Source organism: Martes martes (genome assembly GCF_963455335.1).
Source record: "Martes martes genome assembly, chromosome: 6".
Taxonomy (NCBI): Eukaryota; Metazoa; Chordata; class Mammalia; order Carnivora; family Mustelidae; genus Martes; species Martes martes.
In genome coordinates, this window is record NC_137893.1 from 48771738 (window position 1) to 48793304 (window position 21567).

Consider the following 21567-nt stretch of genomic DNA (forward strand, 5'->3'; position numbering starts at 1 on the left):
GAAAATCAGCCTTTCCAAAACAAAAAGGAGGCCTATTACAGATTTTTTTTTTTTTAATTTGAGACACAAAGAGAGCGTGAATGGGGGGAGGGGCAGAGGAAGAGGGAGAGAGAAACCTCAAGCAGACTCCCTGCTGACCACAGAGCCCTATGCAGGGCTCCATCCCAGGACCCCGAGATCATGACCTGAACCAAAATCAGTAGTTGGACACTCAACTGATGGAGCCACCGAGGCACCCCAACCTATTAGAGATTTTAAAGTTAGTTACTTTAATATACATAGGGATAATTTGTTGTAAGAATTAATTACAGTTGTTTGTATATAAGTATGTTTTCTAAAAGACTTGAATTACTTCAAAACTACTGGATCACAAATATTATTTATTGAAATTTGGTTTACATTTTCTTAAAGTTTTTTTAAAACAGCCTCTCTAATTCAAAATTCAGATTTAGACTTGTTATGTATTGTTCTCCTGCATAAATTATAGAATGTGCTGTCTTCTCAGTGTATGTTATAAAATGTTCTGTTTTCTCAGTTTAAACTCTTATAATTATGAATGGTACTTTCTCTTTAATTTGGTTAAACTCTTCTCTTGGAAAAGAGGATTTAGTGGTTTGATTATTATCAATGATAATACCAGTGCCAACATTTACTGAGCTCTTATTCTGTGTCAGGCACCATACATTTATCAATATCTTATTCCTTCCAGCAACCCTGTTATCATCCATAAAGCCAAAGAGACTTAATGTAATTCACTCAGTGTATTTACCTAGTAAATGAGAAAGCTAGGATTCTAATGTTGGTGGACTGACTTGAGAGTCAATATTTGGAACCTAGGTAACTTCTCTCGATCAGGAAGAAAAGACCTAGAAGACATCAAAGGACTTGACTTTTAATGGAAGGGCCTCAGATTATTCCTGACCTGTGTGAAAGGTCACACCTGTGTGAAAATGTGGTATGGATAGGGGATGGGTTATAACAGAAGGAACAACTCTGCAACATTCGTGTATGCTATAACTTTTACATTTAATCATCACACATCAACCTTGTGAAGTAGCTGTTATTTCCTCACTGAAAAGAAAAGAGCAGGTGAGTCTCCATTTATAATCATCAATTGCCTACCCCATCATTTTGAAAACATCGTACTCTCTTGCTCTCCATGTCATTTTCTCTTTTCCTTTTTCTCTGCTTGCTTCACTGCCATTTCTCCCACTCTTCCCTTAAGTGTTCCCCAGGGTTCAATCCTTGTTCATTTTTCTGTCATCCCATGTGCTCTTTCCCTTGTAACCTCATACCTGATGTGATTTTCATTGCCAATGACCCCTCCATATGTCTGCAGTGCTGGTAGAGCCTACTGGATACCTCCACCCAGCAGGTGTCCATAAGTACTTCAGACACAGGATGTTTAAAAATTCACCCAATCATCTCCTTCCAGATCCGTTCCTCTTTATGCTCTGTCCTGGATCCTGACTTCTCTATCTCCACCACCAGCCATGCCAGAATTTAGGAGAAATCCTGGAACTCTTATATCCATATCAGTCACCAAGTCTAGATTTTACTTTCATATCTGCCCGTCTTGATAATCACCAATGCAGCCCTCTAAATTCAGGTTTCCATAACTTCTGCATTATAGTGGTGCCCAACCTGGCTGCCCATCAGAATCACCAGAGGAACTTTGAGATCACAGTCCTGGGCCCTGTCCACAGAGATTTTGATTTAGTAGATCTGGGGTGGGGCCCAACAATCTTCACTTTTAACAAGCAGACGGTTCTTATGTGGGTGGCCCAGCATCATAGAGATGTTTGAGAACCACTGATCCAACTGGTTTCCCCACCTTGTGATGTCTCCTCTTCCCCTTTAGTCCATCTCCCATTGCTTCTGCTATTATCTTTCAAAAGCTAAATGTGATCCCCTATTTTTAAGCAATTAAGCATCTCCCTGTTAGCTACCAGACAGATTCTAACCTCTTTGGCATAGCTTGTAAGACTCTCCCAGGTCTGCTCTACCCATAAGGCTCCAGTCATCTTCCTTTGTAAATATCCTCTACCTCAGGCCTGCTTAGTTTCCAGAATAAGTGTGTTATTTCCTGCTTTGGGGCTATTTATATATATGGCTCTCTCTTCAAGAAACAATTCAAATGTCTGTTTTTGAAGTCCATCTTGTCCCCTCTCACCTGCCCTTCCATTATTCTTAAGACTGATCCCTTGTTCTTTTTTTTTTTTTTTTAAGATTTTATTTATTTATTTGACAGATCACAAGTAGGCAGAGAGGCAGGCAGAGAGAGAGGGGGAGGCAGGCTCCCTGCTCCTATCCCAGGACCCTGAGATCTTGACCTGAGCAGAAGGCAGAGGCTTTAACTCACTGAGCCACCCAGGCGCCCCTTATCCCTTGTTCTTAAGACTTACACTTACCATCCTGCAAAGCAGTAGATTTTCTATGTCTGTCTCCTTTCATATCTGTCAAAACCTATGAGTTTTGAGAGGTCAAGAACCAAATAACCTGCCCCAAATCACCTAGCTTAGAAGTGGTGGAGAGTTTGACCTGAAAGTCTGTTCTATCCATCTATCATGCTGTGTGATTTTAAGATGCAGATCAGGTTAAAAATAAAAACCTGTTGGTGGAGGGTATTTGAAGGAAGCCCCACGTCAGATATACCATTTTTCCTCCCACTTGTATAAAGTTATAATTTACACATAATAAAACTAAATCCTTTTTAGTTAACAAGTTTGTGAGTTTTGACAAACACCACTGTATGTTGTAACCATGTAACCATTATATGACCATTACATACAGTTGTGTAAGCATTATATGACCTTTATTATATGGGATAAAATAGTTTGATTTGTGACCTAATTAATGTTGGCAAGTAAATCAGTCCTATTTGGCATGAACTTTATGAAATAATCAAAATGTTCTAAATAGAATACCCCTTAAGGATCCAGAAGGGTTAAAGTAATGTGTCTTAGTAATTCTTATTATTAAAATATAGGTTCTTGCTCCTGAACTTGTTTTCTATAATACTTAGCTTGAGGTTTGTTTAAATTTAATTTGAAACTAAGATAAGGAATTCATTGCCAAAGAAGACAGCTCTTTCTACTTACAGAAAGGCCCACTGCTTATAAATTTTCTGAATTTAGGTATAATTCAGCTTCCTAAAACAACTTCTCATTGTTTCTAATTCTACACTCTAGAAATGAAGAACAAATCTGAGCTCTCTTTAGATCTTTTAGCAATTGATGAGGCCTCTTTCTTTTCTCCAGGCTAGAGATCCTTAGTTTTTTCCCACCTTTCTTTGTGGCATGGCCTCCAAAGCGTTCATGATCCTAGACCAGCTCTGTCAGATGCAGCACCTAAGGAAGTGTGAGTATCTCTTGTCCTTCTTTCTACTAAGGGAACTTTTGTAGGTCTCTCTTTTTTTCTTTCCCTTGAAGAAACATGATAGGTAGTCATAGTTCTATCTTAAAATATCGCTTATACCAATGATTGAGAAAATTGATGGAAATTATCTCCCTTAAAATTAAAGACTGAGTGGTACTGGAATAGCTGGTGGGATGCATGAGGCTCTTGACTTCTCTGAATCTCATTGTTAAGATAAAGAGATCATATCTAAATCTAAATCTAAAATTCTGCAGCCCCAGGTTAGGTAAAGGTTTACATGTAATGGTTTAAAATTGTTAATAAGCTCAAAATAATGGCAAAATCACTAACACACGAAGGCATAAACATGTTAATAAACATATTAATAGTTATAAAATATAGGACAATTTGACAAATAAATCAACTAGAGTCAGTTTATATTTGTGCCACATATTGTTCCCTTCTCCGTCCACCCAAAGCTTTGCAAATAGAGAATTCCCAAGAATGTTATCTAAAACCTATTTGAATATTGGTATTTCTTGATGACAGAGTTTGACTTCAGTGGTGGTAGGAAGAATAGCGTTTCAGTTGAATTGTTTTCTCTCTCTTTTGTCCCCCTAATAAATTATTCCCCTAATAAATGGAATCCTATTCATAAATGCATAGAGGGCGCTTGGGTGGCTCAGTTGATTAAACATCTGCCTTCGGCTCAGGTCATGATCCCAGGGTCTTGGGATCTAATCCCACATCGTCAGGCCCCCTGCTCAGTGGGGAATCTCTTTCTCCCTCTGCCTCTCCTCACCACTTGTGCGTACTCTCTCTTGTTCTCTCAAAAATAAATAAATAAAAAATCTTTAAAAAGTAACTGTGTAGAATTCAGATAGTGACAGTCTACTGAAAATATGTCTTCTTTTTACTCTAATGTGCATAATCTATATTTGGATTCAGTTTAACTGAAATGAATAGAAAATTTACCCTTGAAATATATTATTTGAAATAAATAAACAGACAAAACTCATAGAAAAAGAGATTAGATTTGTCCTTACTAGATGTGGAAGGGAGAAGATAGTGTTGGAGGAAGGTGGTCAAAAGGTACAAACGTCCAGTTATGAACTAAAGAAGCACTAGGAATGTACTGTACAACATGATGACTAGAGCACTGCTGGATGGCACACAGGAAGGTTGTTGAGAGTAAATCCTAAGAGTTCTCATTACAAGGAAAACATTTTTTTTCTGTATTTTTTTTCTTCTTTCTTTTCTTTCTCTTGTAACTATATGAGAAGATAGATGTTAGCTGAACCTATTGTGGTCATCATTCACAATATGTGTAAATCAGACCATCATGCTGCATGCCTTACACTCACACAGTAAAGTTTGTCAATTATGTCTCAGTAAAACTGGGGAGAGGGAATCTAAGCAAATTCATCTTTCTTGAAGAAAGGCAACATATAAAAATATGTTACTGAAACATTTGAGTTCATGAAAGGCTGGATAATTCAATATTTTAAGGTTTATAAAATACATAAAGCTTCAGTACTCATGATATTCCTGTACTGTTCTAATTCCTCAGTTCCACATCTTTTTTTCTCTTTTCTTTTCTTTCTTTTTTTTTCTTTTTTTTTTTTGGTTCAAGACTTGTGGTGTATCTGTTATTAATGGTAAATTTTCATATCATTGTATGGCACTACAGTGACTCACTCAGTCCTTTTAAGTGGAAAAGGGAACAAGTAAAAAGAAGCATGGATATTTGAATTTTGTCAGAAGTACTAAAGAAAAAATTGTGCAAATTTAGAAAGACACACATAACAGCAAAGACATGAGAAATATCATGCGAATATTATCATAGGATGGGATTGTGATGCTGTGGTTCAGGTAGCTGACAGTTACTGCAGTATCCATAGTGTTCATTGGAGGTGGAATTTTTAAGAGCCTTCTGACCCTGGTGAACTGGAAGAGCTAATCTGAGAAAGAGATGGTGTGAACCATGCCTTTTATAGGCTGGAGATAGGGTTTTGTTAAGTGGTTGCTGACTGAATGCATGATTGGGCTGTTGGGTAAAGAAATGGGAGCTTTGATTTTTTTCCCCGGAGAAAGCAATGAAGTAAACACACTGTGCCTGTACCCCTAAATACTGGACTGAAGTGTTGGTGACAGCAGGTTCAAGTTGTATGCCAGCATAAAGGAGGATCTGGGAAGAGCTGTAGGGAAAGTTTGCTGCATGAAGAAACCTGGAATATCAATAAATGTACTGTTGGATTTTATTTGAAGGGATAGAGAATAAAGGACTAATATGAAAAAAATTACCCACTCATCATTTATTCATCAAATACATGTTGTTTAGGCACCCCGCTAAGCCTTGCAGTACATGAACAAGAGACCCAGCCCCTGCCTTCAGGGAGATTACATTTTCAAGTATGTAATGTGTGATGAGTGCTGTAGTGGAACAGAAATGTGCAGGAACTTGTGAGCCCAATGAAAGTTACCCATTTTTTGGATCCAGTTTTCCTCATCTTCAATTCAATTCTTCCTCCTAATTACCATGTTTAAAAGTAATGATTTTCAGAAGTTTAAAAAAAATCCTAAAGGATTATCTAGTTTCTTGCTACTTAGAGGATGGTCCATGGAATATTGACATAGCATCAGTTGGAGCTTCCTAGAAAATGCAGAATCTTCCTAAAAATGGGCTTCACCCCAGACCTACTGAGTCAGAACCTGCATTTTGACTATACCCCTCTCCCCTGTGATTCTTTTTCTCATGCAAGTTGGAGAACCACTAACTCATTCCCCTTCTCTTGAGCAGGTTTTACAGGTGAAGGGATCTAAGACAGATTGTGCCCTTTAAGCCCTATGTGCAGTAGCAGAGCTGATAGTAAAACTCAGGCCATCTGTTTACTGATAGAGTCTAGAATGCCTTTTCTAATATCTCTGTTATTTCTTATCTACTTCCCTCTACCTTTTTATTCTTCTGTTGGCCTGTGTTAGTGTTTCACATTGTCAGATCTTCAGCTTCTTACTCATGTCTCTTCCTCTCACTGTCTTTCTTAGTTCTCTCTCTAAACTTCTCTGTTGAAGGAGAGAATGGCATGGGTTAACCACACTATACATCAAAAAGAATGAGCATTTTAATTTATTCTTGATTTTGGGAAAATTTTTGAACCTGTTTCTCTTACTTTTTTTCTACTTGTTGTTCAGAACTTCCTTTGAAGTCAGCAGGAATCCTGTGTGTGATTAAGAGTGTTAGAATTGGGGTGCCTGGGTGGGCAGCTTAGTGGGTTGAGCAGCCAGCTCTTGATTTTGGCTCAGGTCATGATCTCAGGGTCCTGGGATCGAGCCCCACGTTGGGCTCTGTGCTCAGTGGGGCATCTACTTGAGGATTCTCTCTCTGCCTCTCCCTCTGCCTCTTCCCCCACTCATGCACGTGCTCTCTCCTTTTTCTCTAAAATAAATAAATTTTTTTTAATTTTTTTATTTTAATAAACATATAATGTATTTTTATCCCCAGGGGTACAGGTCTGTGAATCGTCAGGTTTACACATTTCACAGCACTCATTATAGCCCATACCCTCCCCAATGTCCATTTCCCCATCACCCTCTCCCGTCCCCCCTCCCCCCTGCAACCCTCAGTCTGTTTCTTGAGATTGAGTCTTTTATGGTTTGTCTCCCTCCCAATCCCATCTTTTCATTTTTTCTTTTCCTACCTCCCCCTAACCCCCCCGCCTTGCATCTCCACTTCCTCATATCAAAGAGATCATATGATAGTTGTCTTTCTCCGATTGACTTATTTCGCTAAGCATGATACCCTCTAGTTCCATCCACGTCGTCGCAAATGGCAAGATTTCATGTCTTTTGATGGCTGCATAGTATTCCATGTGTATATATACCACATCTTCTTTATCCATTCATCTGTTGATGGACATCTAGGCTCTTTCCACAGTTTGGCTATTGTGGACATTGCTGCTATAAACATTCGGGTGCACGTGCCCCTTCGGAGCACCACTAAAATAAATAAATTTTTAAAAAAGATTTTATTTATTTATTTGACAAAGAGAGACAAAGTGAGAGAGGGAACACAAGCAGGGGGAATGGGAGAGGGAGAAGCAGGCTTCCCACCAAGCAGGGAGCCCGATGCCAGGCTCAATCCCAGGACCTGAGCCAAAGGCAGACGCTTAATGACTAAGCCACCCAGGTGCCCCTAAATAAATCTTTTCTTTTAATAAAAGTGTGATCTAATCCATGATATTAGAAATTAGAATCTCCTTACCGTTAAATTTATATTCCTTTCTTTGTTACATGGGATTATCCTATAACAGATTCCTTTGCTCTTTGTATCAAAGAGCATGGAAAAAAACAGTGTCTACCCTCTAGTTTCTGGATAGGAATAGGAAGCCACAGCTACTCCTTCTCTAGTTCCTGAAGTAAGTAGAGCAGGCCTTTAGGATTTAGGAGTATGTCTTAAGTATTTTTCTGATAGAAAATAAATATGTAAGTAGATAAATAGTCCATGTTTTAAGGGAGGCTTTGCCATAGAGAGATACATAGCGGGATAATATGATAATGAAGAAAAGCAAACAATCAGTAATAAGACCATAGTGATACAATGCTTTCAGTAGAAGTCAGCCACTCATCTTTTAAGCTACACCCTCTCATAAGAGGATTATTCTCTCTTGTCCTGTGTTTTCATTTATTTTTAATTCTGGAATATGTTTTGATTTGAGTACAGAACCATAATTTCCATGAATATAGATAGATAGTAAGCCTCTCCTGTAAACTCTGAAATAAAATTAGTTTTTGTTTTTCTTGTTTTCATATGTGTTCTTCTTTCAAGTCACTAGCACATCTTTCTAACAACTCTTATTTCATAGAAACCATAGTTATGTCACTTCTTGTTTCCTTCCACATTGTTCCATTTGTTTCCTTCCCTTTATTTTATTTTCTATCAGTATATAGAAACAGGCTAATTTTAAGTAAGATATTTTGAAACCTGATTATCTAATCCAGAGCTATTTTGCATATATAGTTTTAGTAAAACTGACAGATTAGATGGTGGAACATTGTAATGAGCAATTAAGTTTAATTCATTTAGGCTAGCTAGGTCTTAGGAACTAAATGAAAGGTAGAATTTTTTGTTGTTGCTGTTTTAAAATTACATTCTATTTCTCAGCATAGAACATAGAAATATTTTTGTATTACTAAGCATAAACTAGATATTAGATTCACAACCTATAAAATGCTGTTTAGGTTTTAGAAATATAAATTTAGTATCTTTTTATAATGTATTAGAAAATAAATTTTTGTTAGCCGTATATTTCATTACCACTCTTTTCTTAGAAATGTTATTTCTGGCAGAACTCTAATTATAAAATTGATTCAGGGTTGCATATTTGAATATTAGGGACAGTTGACTCATTTTAAATGAAATATTTACACATATGTGATGTAAATGCTTATAGCTTTAAAGAAAAGCACATAAGTTGGTTATATTCATAGCAAAATAGGCTCATGCTGTCAAAGAAAAAGGAAAATGTCTTGAATATGGTGATTTCCATGTAAAGAAATCATAGAACTGTAACCCCCCCCTAGTTTTTTCCCCCAAATATAACTCTACTTTTGTCCTCAGTATCCAAAAGTATTCCAGGGAATGGCTTTCATTGCTCTACCTCTTCAGTTTACTGTTCTTTTCCTGCTTTTGGCAAGGAGGACACAGCTTCCAAATTGTACTGATACATTTCACGTGTTTAATATGAAAGACAAGTTTCTCCTTAAAATATTTATTTTCTGTCTGTGAAGTCTTTGATCAACTTTTCATGCCCAGCTTGTCCTATATTTCTAGCAGGTTTTATTTCTGGGCTTTGTTTTCTAGGTCTCTATAAAACTTAATGTGTGCTATATGTAATAAAACATTATTTTCAAAAGCTACTCACAAGAATTGGGCTCACTTCTTTAGTTTTAATGCCATGTATTTTTGTTGTGACTCAAGGGAAACTGACCCGCATTTGGTCAAATTAGGGAAAAAAGCTAAGTTGAAATATTATAATTCCTAACAAGTTTGTTCCAAACAAATTTATTGTTTAATGAATTTAATGTTATTTTGTTCTCTAGATAAACGTGTGGAGAATTGGCCTCTGATGCAGTCTCCATTGCCTACACTTTGTATAAGCACTCTTTATCTCCTGTTCGTGTGGCTGGGTCCAAAGTGGATGAAGGACCGAGAACCTTTCCAGATGCGCTTAGTGCTTATTATCTATAATTTTGGAATGGTTTTGCTTAACTTTTTTATCTTCAGAGAGGTAGGTTTACTAAAATCACCTTATTATTCCTCAGGGTTCTTGAAAAGAAATTAAAATATGTAAAGCCATCATTGTATATTGTATCCCAAGATAACTGTTGGCTACTCTGAAAGTAAATTTCACTTTATTGAAATTTTTCATGTTTGGATAACAAAAATATGAAGCATATGGAAAGTATAGGACAGTCGTTTAAAATAGCAATGTTGAAGCAGACACACTAGATTCCAAAATAACCATTATTAACTGACAGTAGAAGTTATTTAACTTTTCTGAGACTTATTTTCCCCATCTATAAACTGGGGATAAATATCTGCCTTCTAGATCAGAGATAAGTGATTTTTTTCATAGTGTTTGGCACATATTAGGTAGCTGGTAAATAGTTGTAGCTCTTTTTCATAATTCTTATTCAACAGTTTCAGCTTTGGTAACTGATCAAAATTTGCAGATGTAAAGTTACTGATTTTGAGTTAAATCCTACTACATAATGTCATTGTATTTTAACAAAAATGAGTTAACTGTTATACACTGTTGCTGCTAATCATCTTGTTCTTTTCTGGACTCCAGCAAATTCTCTATGACATTCTGAAAAGAAATCCTAAAGGTTAGATTGACATAGACATTTTTTAAGTTGTAAGAGTGGAAGGAATTTGTTTCCCAAATGGAAGGAATTTGTTTCCCAAGAGATTCCTCATTAAAATTCTGTATGAACCCAGAGAACTGGACTGGTGATGCTAGGAAGATAAACACTACTCTCCTTTAAAGAAATCTGTATTTGACAACTTAGTCTATAGAATCCCAACTTCATAAAAACTTTAATTTATTTGGATACTTTGATCTTGTTTGTTAGATGCAAACCACTCTGGATCAAGAATAGAAATCAATGCAAGTGTTAGATCTGAGTCATGGTTAATCAAAATTTCTCTTAATATTATAAAGTAGATAAGAGTTGAAGTCTCGGTCCAAGAGTTACATGTGATTTTTAATTTAGATTTCAACTTTGGAATAAATTGACACCGCAAATTTTAGACACTCCCAACACATTAAATGTTTAATGCATTTCAATTTTTTTTTTTAAGATTTATTTATTTATTTATTTATTTATTTATTTGATGGACAAAGATCGCAAGTAGGCAGAGAGGCAGGCACAGAGAGAGGAGGAAGCAGGCTCCCTGCTGATCAGATAGCCCGATGCGGGGCTTGATCCCAGGATGCTGAGATCATGACCTGAGCCGAAGGCAGAGGCTTTAACCCAGTGAGCCACCCAGCGCCGCTGCATTTCAATTTTTTTAGACAAGATTGCTCTTTAAAATAATTTGAAAGGTTGCATATTATATTTAGTGTTTTAAATTCCATGTCTACTAAAACTTTATTTTAAATATTATTCCCCTTTTTTCCAGTTATTCATGGGATCATATAATGCAGGATACAGCTATATTTGCCAGAGTGTGGATTATTCTGATAATGTTAATGAAGTTAGGGTAAGTACATTCAAGATACCATTAATTAATAGAAGTGGGTTTAATTTTATAATCCCCAGTCTGAAAAACATGCTTCTGTAAAATGGTGTAAAAGTGTATAAGATTGTGTTGAGTCAAGAAAGCTATGCTTTTCTTTAAAAGTACGTAATTGAAAAATGTTTTCATAGCTATAGTGTCCTATATGATTGTGTGAGAGTGAGTATGTGTTGGATTACTAGAATGCAGTACTTAAAAAAGTTCCATGTTTAGTGTAATGATGATATTTTTGATTTTTGTGTTTTGGGTCAAGAATAGAAACTCATAAAGAGAGTCTAATTCACTTGTTAAGAGTCTGAGGATAAACAAATGTTCTATAAACTATGTAATGGGTAGTAAGTTAAGCATAGCACTATATGTATAGGTATAAACTCAGTTTTTATTATGTTTGCAGAAAAATAAACCAGGTAATATAATGTTGTATTTTACTTTCTAGTCACCCTTGACATACAAAGATTTATAAGTAGATTTCAGTTATATACTGTCTTCTTTGTTTGTACATAGAACATACATCATAAAAGTACTTAACATAAAAAATGTTGAGTTTAGGTTACTTTTATAATAGGGTTCTTGTAAAATATTTTAAAACACTTGTAGAGGTCACCTCTCACTGGATCCTTGGATCCTTAATCTCAGCGTTGTAACATAATCTTTCTGTACCATCTGGTGTCTTAATTAGAGCCCAGGAAAAGAAAAGACTTATTCATGTAAGTAGGATTATATTTATGACCTAGGAAATATTTGTTATTTTTGTTTGTGTGTGTGTTTTAATTTACCACTTTAAAGATTTTACTGCCTAATACAAAGTACTGTGATGAGGTATTTGCTTTATTGCACATGTTCAAGTGAGGGACAGAAGCTAACAGAGGCCAGTTGCTACACAAACATGCTTGCAAGAATATCTGAGATATAATGTAGGCTAAGCATGAACAACTGAAATACCTTTACAAAGAAAATATCTCGGTTTTTCTGCCATGCTGAAAAATAGCAGTGTGAAGGTGTTTATAGCTCTATGTTCAGAAATTTTGTACTTCATGACATCTAGCTATGTAAAAGACTAAACATTTTCTCTAAATCATTGCCACTTGGGACTTGGGACTCCTTCTTTCCCACTTTTTCCCTCCTGGATAGATGCCTAGGTTTCACACCCACTTAGGCAAAAATGATTCTGTACCTTCTACGTTTTGTGCAATAAAGACTGCTTAGACTAACTTAAGAGTAAATAGAAAACCATACGATAGTGTCACTCTGCTGTTTATAAAATGCTTTCCCTTTCTTTTTACAGATAGCTGCTGCTCTATGGTGGTACTTTGTATCTAAAGGGGTTGAGTATTTGGACACGGTGTTTTTTATCCTGAGGAAGAAAAACAACCAAGTCTCTTTCCTTCATGTATACCATCACTGTACAATGTTTACGTTGTGGTGGATTGGAATTAAGTGGGTCGCAGGGGGACAAGGTGAGCATTTTGAGACATATCTGCCTACATTAAATTATGTATATATGTTGGGTGGAAAAGTAATGAGAAGCTGGAAATTTGACTTGGTCTTTAACTTGCTTTCATGATTAATTGTTTCTGTGTTAATTTCATTTTTGTCTTTTTTGTTTGTTTATTTGTTTGATGAGAAGTAATTTATTTAAAGCTATATAGTAATCCAGTGGCAAATCTGGAAATGTGTCCTCTAGATACCAGACAATGTAGAATTTTCTTCTGAAGCAAAATAATCTCAAAAAAGATCATTAGGATCACTAAATAAGTATGGTCGCAATTAATTCTGTCTGATTATTACATAGATGCAAAAGAATGTGCATTTAACACAGAATTTTCTATCATTTTGCCTAAAATTTTATAAGAAGTCTGACTAAATTTTTTAAAATTTTATTTTATTTTTTTCTAGCTTTTTAAAAAAATTTATTTTTTAAATTTCCTTTCAGTGTACCAGAATTCATAGTTTATGTACCACTGGTACATACCACTGGTACTCCATGCAATACATGCCCTCCATAATACCCACCACCAGGCTCACCCAGCCCCCCATCCTCCTCCCCTCCAAAACCCTCAGATTGTTTCTCAGAGTCCACAGTCTCTCATGGTTCGTCTCTCCCTCCAATTTTCCCCAGCTCACTTCTCCTCTCTGTCTCCCATATCCTCCATGTTATTCCTAATGCTCCACAAATAAGCGAAACCATAAAATAATTGACTCTCTCTGCTTGACTTATTTCACTCAGCATAATCTCTTCCAGTCCCGTCCATGTTGATAGAAAAGTTGGGTATTCGTCCTTTCTGATGGAGGCGTAATACTCCATAGTATATATGGACCACATCTTCCTTATCCATTCATCCATTGAAGGGCATCTTGGTTCTTTCCACAGTTTGGCGACTGTGGCTATTGCTGCTATGAACATTGGGGTTAATTTCATTTTAAAGAAATATGAAGAAGAAAAAGAAATTTGAAGAAAGTAAAGTTTTGGCTTTTATCTGTGGGTACTTAAATACCAAAAGATTTTCCTCAGAGATAAGCATAAACTAAGCTTAAGTGTAGCAATTAATATTTTGATGGGGAGCAGTTATAGTAGTTTTGAGTCAAAGGATACTGAACTAGGGGCACCTGGGTGACTCAGTCTGTTAAGCATCTGACTCTTGGTCTTAGCTCAGGTCTTGATCTTAGGGTCGTGAGTTCAGGTCCCACATTGGATTCCAAACTGGGTGTGGAGCCTACTTAAAAAAAAAGAGAATGACAAAGGATACTAAGCTTTAACTTCTCAGTTTGAAGCCTCCGTCACCAGTCCAAGCCCAGAGCCCACTCCTGCTCTAAAATGGGCCTTAAATGAACCTATTGGTTCTTACTCAAAGGAAACTAAACAGCTTTGTGAAAGAGGATCTGAATTCACAGTTTGGTCAAGGTAAGTCTGCAGCTTTTCAGATGCTTGAACTGAAGATGATTTATGTCACTGAGCTGGAAACAGACTATTTCTCTATTGTGGACCCAGGGTACAGGTCATTAGTACAGTTTACCTTCTACTTTCATTTAAAACTGTTTAGAAACCTAAGAAATAAATAATATTTTGTTGTTGATATGTTTATGTTGATATATGTATGTTGATAAGTTGGTATGCCTCTCAAGGCAATAATGAGGCTTTAAAAAATCCATTTTCTAAAAGGTCCTTTTTACTTTATTATTATTTTTGTAAGTAATCTCTATACCTCACGTGGGGCTTGAATTTATGACCCCCACCAAGATCAAGAGTCCGGTGCTCTTCCAACTGAGCCAGCCCATTGCTCCATTAAATATCTATTTAAACAATTATATGAACCATGATTTTTTTTTCCCCAAGAATAATAGCATGAAAAATAATACAGACAGTAGTTCTGTGTTATGGCTTACTTAAATCACTGGGGTACTCCGTTTGGAAACTTGCCACTGTGAAAGTCCTATGCATCTGAAGAACACTCATTTTTAGTTATATGCTAAAAGCCTGAGTCTAAACTGTAAAAATACCTAACTTGGTCTGAGGAGAAGTCTTTTCCATTATTCCTACTTTACAATTTTTATCCCTAATGTGTACTCAAGATTAAAAGTTAGAATATAATGTGGATTCATTTATTTTATGTCCAGATGGTTTATTGACTACTAAATGTTTCTGTATCTTCTAACTCTGTTTTTCTGAAGCATTTTTTGGAGCACAGCTGAATTCCTTCATCCACGTGATAATGTACTCATACTATGGGCTAACTGCATTTGGCCCGTGGATTCAGAAGTATCTTTGGTGGAAAAGATACTTGACCATGTTGCAGCTGGTGAGTAAAATGCTTCTAAAGTTTCTTCTGGTGAAACACTGCATATATTTGAATTTGCTGATTTTAAAGGGCTAAGTTATCCTTGACAATTTTCTGTTACAAAGTTGACTTTCTGTGTGCTCCAGCTGTGGAAGTTGAGGCTTCTTGGCTCTGAGCTTCTTGTTCATAGACCTAGTTGTCACTGCCATTAATTTTTTTTAATGTTCTTAAAAGACTAAACACAACTCTTGTCTAAGAGAAATGTTGTTTAAAAATATCTGTGAAATGGATGAGTCAAGATCTAAGTACACCATAAAGTACATAGACTCATATATGACCAAAAAAATAATAAAAGTTCTCTCTTAGCTGATTTTTTAAGACTTAAAATGTTATTATTACCTCTCTTTATCCTGCTTTTGCTTGAGTTTTGTTTTCTATTCTATTTCAGTCCCTGTTAACAGATCCCATACATTCAGGATATAAAAGTTGAAGAGAAGCCAGACAACCGAGGAAGGGGTGGGGTAAAGGAAAGGAACAGAGACGAGAGAACTCCTCTTAATTTTCTAACATACAGTCCTTAGAGCACATACCCCTAGTGGGACTTCTTATAGCATCTTATAGTACCTCAGTGAAATATTCAAGCAAGGTACTGGCCCAGTCATCAAACTGGAAATCCCAAACCAACCTGGTAGCTATTCTTCAAGCTTTGGAATTTATTATAATTTGCTATAATCATAGCATGTGCACAATTTATCAGTGGAATCACATTTGGAAATATTATTCATCTCTGCTTTAAGTTGCTAAACAGCTGGCTGGCTGAACAGGAAACACAACTTTTGGGGAATGCTGGGTGGGAAAGATTCGTTTGTAACTAAAATGCTACAGGAAGCTTCCTCCAGTTTTTGTGTAAGCTGTTTATATAGTTTGTGTAATTCATTTCTCTCAGTAATTAGAAAATGGGCACAAGAAAATGAAGAGATGACAGAAGTCATCTGAACTCTTTGTATCTACTTTGTTGGAGTCCTCACTTGAGTCTCCTTGAGTGAGACCATACTTAGTCACACCTATATACATAATCCTTTTGGTGAGTTAGGTTCGAAGAACCATTGTGAAAGCAAAAGTTCTTAAAATCTGGATTTTACCATGGAGAATTTAAAGTTATTTAGTCTGATCTAAATTTGGGGCTTACATAGAATAAATTATTTTAATCATATTTAATATAATAGTTAATACGGATAATGCTATGCTTCAAAGAGAAAACGCAGTTGCCCATTCCAAATAGGATGTTAGTTTCATGAAGAGTAGAATATTTCCAAGCCAGAAGTTCTCACAGTGGTTAATCATGTAACTTATTCTTGTAAAAAGTTACCCTTGTTTAACACTGTGGAATTCATAATTCCTGTATTGAGAACCACTCATTTATTGAAATATTAAAATTTCAACTGATTTGCCTTATCTGAACTACAAAGCATCTTAATTTTGGTTTTTCTTCTTTTAAAAACTTCTAAAGTGGACAGTTAGTCTTTCTGCTCTTATTCTCAAATATCTACTAAATTTTACCAAAAATCTTAATTTGTAGATAGCATTAATTCATTTAGAGAGGGAGAAAGAGTGAGAACCTGGGGCCAGGGGTGTGGGTGGGAGGGAGGAGAAGGAGAGAATCTCAGGCAACTCTGTGCTGAGCATGGAAATGGGGCTCAGTCCCATGAGCCATGAGATCATGGTCTGAGCTGAATCAAGAGTTTGACGCTTAACCGACTGAGCCTCCCAGGTGCCCCAAAGATAGTGTTAACTCAAATACAGTTTTACCTGTGTGCTATTTTGTGTGAAATAAATAATGAATCCTTTTGATAGGTTCATTTTTAAAAGCCTATGTACCATTCTGCTGATAGTTTTGTGGAAAGAAGTCAGTCTAAAATGTGGGAGGAAAGCAAATAACAAAAAGAGTATATTGTACTATTAGTTTAGTCTCTTAGGCGATTGATATTCCCTCTTACTAATAACATCATTTAACATTATCCAACAAATACTCTATGAATCCAGACCCTGTGCCAAGGACTCCTCAGGGAAGCACAGAATCATACCCTCTGAAGTTATATACTCTTGGAAAGATGGACAATCAAGAAGTTCAGAAGTCCACATAGTTTTGTTCTCAGGAAAAAAGCCCACACCAAACAGAAGCCCACATTAATGGGATTGAGAGGGCCAGGTGGATGGAGTTGCTTCGTCCTAGCAGTCAGGAAGCCGTTGCTGAGGGAATGACATCTGAGCTGCCACCTGATAGATGAGAGGGGGCTGGAGTCTATTGAACTTTGCACAGTGTGGCAAGATTCAGGCCTGTCTTAGCTAGATAGAAGATTCTGATTTGTTAAAAGTTACTTACTATCCCTACATTGTTGTTTTGTTTTTCAGGTTCAGTTCCATGTGACCATTGGCCACACAGCGCTGTCTCTTTACACGGATTGTCCCTTCCCCAAATGGATGCACTGGGCCCTCATCGCTTATGCGATCAGCTTCATATTTCTCTTTCTTAACTTCTATGTTCGGACATATAAAGAGCCTAAGAAAGCAAAAACTGGAAAAACAGCTGTGAATGGTATTTCAGCAAATGGTGTGAGCAAATCAGAGAAAGAACTAGTGGTAGAAAATGGAAAAAAGCTGAAAAACGGAAAAGCAAAAGGAGAGTAAATTGAACTGGGCCTTAACTGTTGTTGACAGTGAGGAAGCTCCCATTTTATATGAAATTTCAGGGAAAACAGAAGCAAATGAGGGTTTGGGGTGGGGAGAAAAAGGCAAATGTGCTCTATGCCTCAGTAATCTTTAGATAGAGTAAAGTGTTAAATGCAATGCCCGGATGTTTTATTTATGAAGTTTTATTTTAAACATTTTTTTTATTAGCCTTGATGTTGTCCAGACCAAAGCAATCATTATGTGACTTTGGAGGCTCTCCCTCTGTTCACATCCATTTGTCTAATGCATGAGATTTTTTCATGGATCTTATATACAGTCATTCTTCAGTCTGATGATCACAGAAACACAGTATGAATTTTTTGGCTAAATTACTATTACCTACTGATTACAATCAGTTACCTTACATTTTCTGGTCCAAAGCTGAAACTGTAGATACTTTAAAATTTGCACATTTGAATTCATTTGCTGACTGGAATGGTCGAATCTCTCCACCTCTAGTCTGAATATACCCTTTTGGTTGTAATTAAATTTTAAAAAATCTGATGATCTCTGTAGATTCCTAGAGGCTTGATGATGATGGTGTTGGTGAAAATAAGAAAGAATTACAGTAAAATCCTGTCTAGCGACCCAAAGGTCACCATGACTTATGACACAAATCACTGTAGGAAACAATTTTTGTGATGAAAAGGCAGCCTTTCAATACTCCTGTTACTATCAGAAATATATTATGAAAATTAAGATTGTCTGATTGGAACATGAAACAACTCATGTCTTTATTAGTAACATCATAAAAGAGTTACATTTATGTGCTGTTAGAAGAGAGTATGTTGATTTTTATCAGGCTTTCCTTGTTTTGATTTGTGGCTGTTACCGATTTTTCATATGTGGAAATATACCTACCTCTTCTGTTGGAAAGAACATTGAAAATTAAATAAATTTTAATTAAAAAATCAAGGAGTCCTTTAATGTAAATTTTAATATTAACTTTCAAATCCACTAGTATTTTTTTGCTTTTTTTTACAAATAGCATACACCCAACTTTTCTGTGAAACTATCCTTCTCTTTCAGTGTGTTTAATTTTGAAGTGTTATTTTCCTTATGACAAAGTTCAAGATCTTATTTATTAACTAGACATGAAGTGTAAACCCATTTTGGTGCAATATTCTTGACTCCTTGGTGCTAAAGATCATTAAATTTAGTGTGTGATTGTTACAAGGTGTTAATTGTTAAGATGCAAAGTGAATAGAAGTAAGAGTAGTCAGAACCAGAAAATGAAGTTTACTATTTACAAATGAAGTGTTTCATGTAATATAAATGAACAACTGGAAATATACTAGCAAAGAGAACTTGTACATTGTCTTATTGCATAGGTTGAGAGATGTTGACCAGGGATCATTACAGAAAGAGAACATGTGACAAAAAAAAAAAAAAAGGCATGACTATTTCTAAGTATCTCAACATGTCAAAACTGCATGTGCAGGATGTATGCTGTTTGTGCAGACAAACTATTTTAGAATATTTTGTTAACTATAAAATATTTATTGTGCATTAAAATTACACACTTTTCCCCCTGAAGGCATGCAGTCCTGAGAAATACAGAATATTTGCAACATTTATAATGGTTTGACCTGAAAGGATTCGACCCCTTTGTCTTTGCTGCTCGGTGTATAATGACTAGAGATCTGTAAATCTTTGTGAACATTCTGTACTGGTTCCCCAAACCTATTCATTCCCTGCTACCTGATTTCAGCACAATAAATATACAACTGCTGTGGGAAAATGATTTTTTTTTGTTAATCAGTTTATTACATAAATCATCTGCTAGATGTTTATTTGATTCAGTTGTTAATATTCAAATATCTTTTCTGCTGCTAATTTCTACTGTAGAAAAGAAGTGTAACTAGAAGATTCCTGGAGAAAAGCTTATTTTTTTTTTATGGTGGCGTATTTTTACTTTAAAAATTAGTTGCCTTTGGAAGAGCTTTTGGATCCAGACATATAATATATAACATATAATTTTCTTCTAAACTACTCTTACATTTGTCATTTCAAATGTAAGCTTTAACACTTTTTAATGCTATGGGTTTTTCTTGTTCCAGAAATAAGGTGGAGGAGGTCTTGTGTTCTTACATTAGATCATTCAGCTCTTACTACAGTTTTTTAGGTTCTTTATCTAAGATGACTCTAAGCTGTGTAATGCAGCCTGTTCTGGTAGCTTTCATAATTTCTCAGGCATCACACTGAGTTGCATGCCTCATACCTAAAAATCAGTAGAAGAGGACTGCATCCTTCCTTTTGGTAAAACTTTGTCACTAACTAAAGAAATGTTTTCTTACACAGAAAATGGAATTTATTAAATATTTTCAATGGCTAGAAATACCTTAGGCATGTACAGTGCATTTTCCAGTAGAATCATCAATGACTGTATCTCTTCTTTTTTCTCTTTTCTGTGTTACCCTTGACTCTGTTTTGCTGACGGATACTGAATGATGACTGGTTTCAGTTTTAGCATTATTAATTTAGTCATTCTTTTTTTCTCTCTGCATACTTCTGGGTATTCAAAAATATTTTCATATGGACTTCTATATTCATATTTTAGAACATAGAATCTAGTGTTTTGTAGTTTATTAGGAATATTTTAATTTACAGTTTTGTTTCAGATATGCAGCTCAGTTATCCTATAAATAATGAGAACATGGAGGTGGAAGTGATTTTTGCTGCCCTGTCCATCTGATAATACGACCATCCAGGCATTATATTCATACTGATGATTGGGACGTTTGTGAGAATGTGACATCATGCTGAGCTGTCCTTCTCTCTCAGCTCATGTCTTGTTGTAGCCTAAAGCCCAGCCAGCTGAATGCCTAACACCGTCCTTCTTGAGAAAAAGATGGCCACAGATTGTGTAGGAGCTCAAGTGGAGTGCTAGGTACAGACATGGGTGAGGTGAACTTGGGATCCTGCTAGTTGGTAGATAGGGCTGCAGGGCTGAGGTGCTGAGCTACACATACAGGAACATAACACCTGCTTCCTGGTCTGATCACCTGCCCCCTCAGCATGCAAGCGATTTTGACAAGTCACCTTGGAAATCAAGTCCTTAAGAGTATATTTTAGAATCCATGCTTAACCTTAGGTATTTTAGGCAGATGCCACCTGAACCAGAGAAGCAGTTATGAAGAGGCAGAGAAATAGAAACAGATTTCATTGTTTCAAAACACAACAAAATCATAGAAGTATTAGAAGTTGGTTTTCCTAGTTCTCTCCCGAATTTCCTAATTTCCTTCCTAAACTACGGAGGGAAGACACAGCTGTAAATTGAAAGGCATACATTTTTTTTTTCAAGTTTTAAAAATAGGATGTAACATGATTCTACATATCTAAAGGGGATTCAGGGGTATAAATTAAGAATTATAATTGACGTATAGAACCACTCAGATAAAGACTGAGATTCTAGAATATTTCGTTAAAAGAGTATGTGAGTTACGAAGAAGGTGGTCAATAGCTGTCTTTAGATCATGATTAATTAGTGGGAATTTTAGGTTTGGAAGGGTTGATCTGAGATAAATACATCTTTGTGTTCGCTTAACCGACTGAGCCACCCAGAAGTCCCTAAACTTTTTTCTATCTGTTAAGAAAAAAAAGGCCTAGAACTTAGGTCTCCTTTTCTCTTTGTCTTCTTCATTTTACCAGATGAAGGCCTGTTTACATGTCCACATGTGAACAGATTTCCTTCATACTTTCACTCCTTGGAGAGCCGTCCTATCTTAAATAGAAATTCAACAGAATTTTTTCTCTTTTTCTCACTCTCATAGATGAGGTTCTCCCAGGGCTTGTGTCCTTAAAGTAGTATCTCCTTTGAGAATAAATACATGCTGAAACACACCACTTGATATCGATCTACCTAATTATAATAATCTAATGCAGCTACCAGAAGGTCACATT

The 21567-nt window shown here is 36.1% G+C and overlaps 1 protein-coding gene across 1 annotated transcript in view; it reads left to right on the top strand.

Annotated features, from left to right (window-relative positions):
- The window catches only part of ELOVL4 (ELOVL fatty acid elongase 4), a 32064-nt gene extending 12663 nt beyond the window's left edge, over positions 1-19401 (top strand). The window contains exons 2-6 of the mRNA XM_080805672.1: positions 9457-9644; positions 11042-11122; positions 12444-12615; positions 14828-14955; positions 17347-19401. Of these exons, the coding sequence (XP_080661798.1) occupies positions 9457-9644; positions 11042-11122; positions 12444-12615; positions 14828-14955; positions 17347-17622 (845 nt within the window). The 3' untranslated portion in view covers positions 17623-19401. The remainder of the gene's footprint in view (positions 1-9456; positions 9645-11041; positions 11123-12443; positions 12616-14827; positions 14956-17346) is intronic.
- Positions 19402-21567: the final 2166 nt, after the last annotated feature.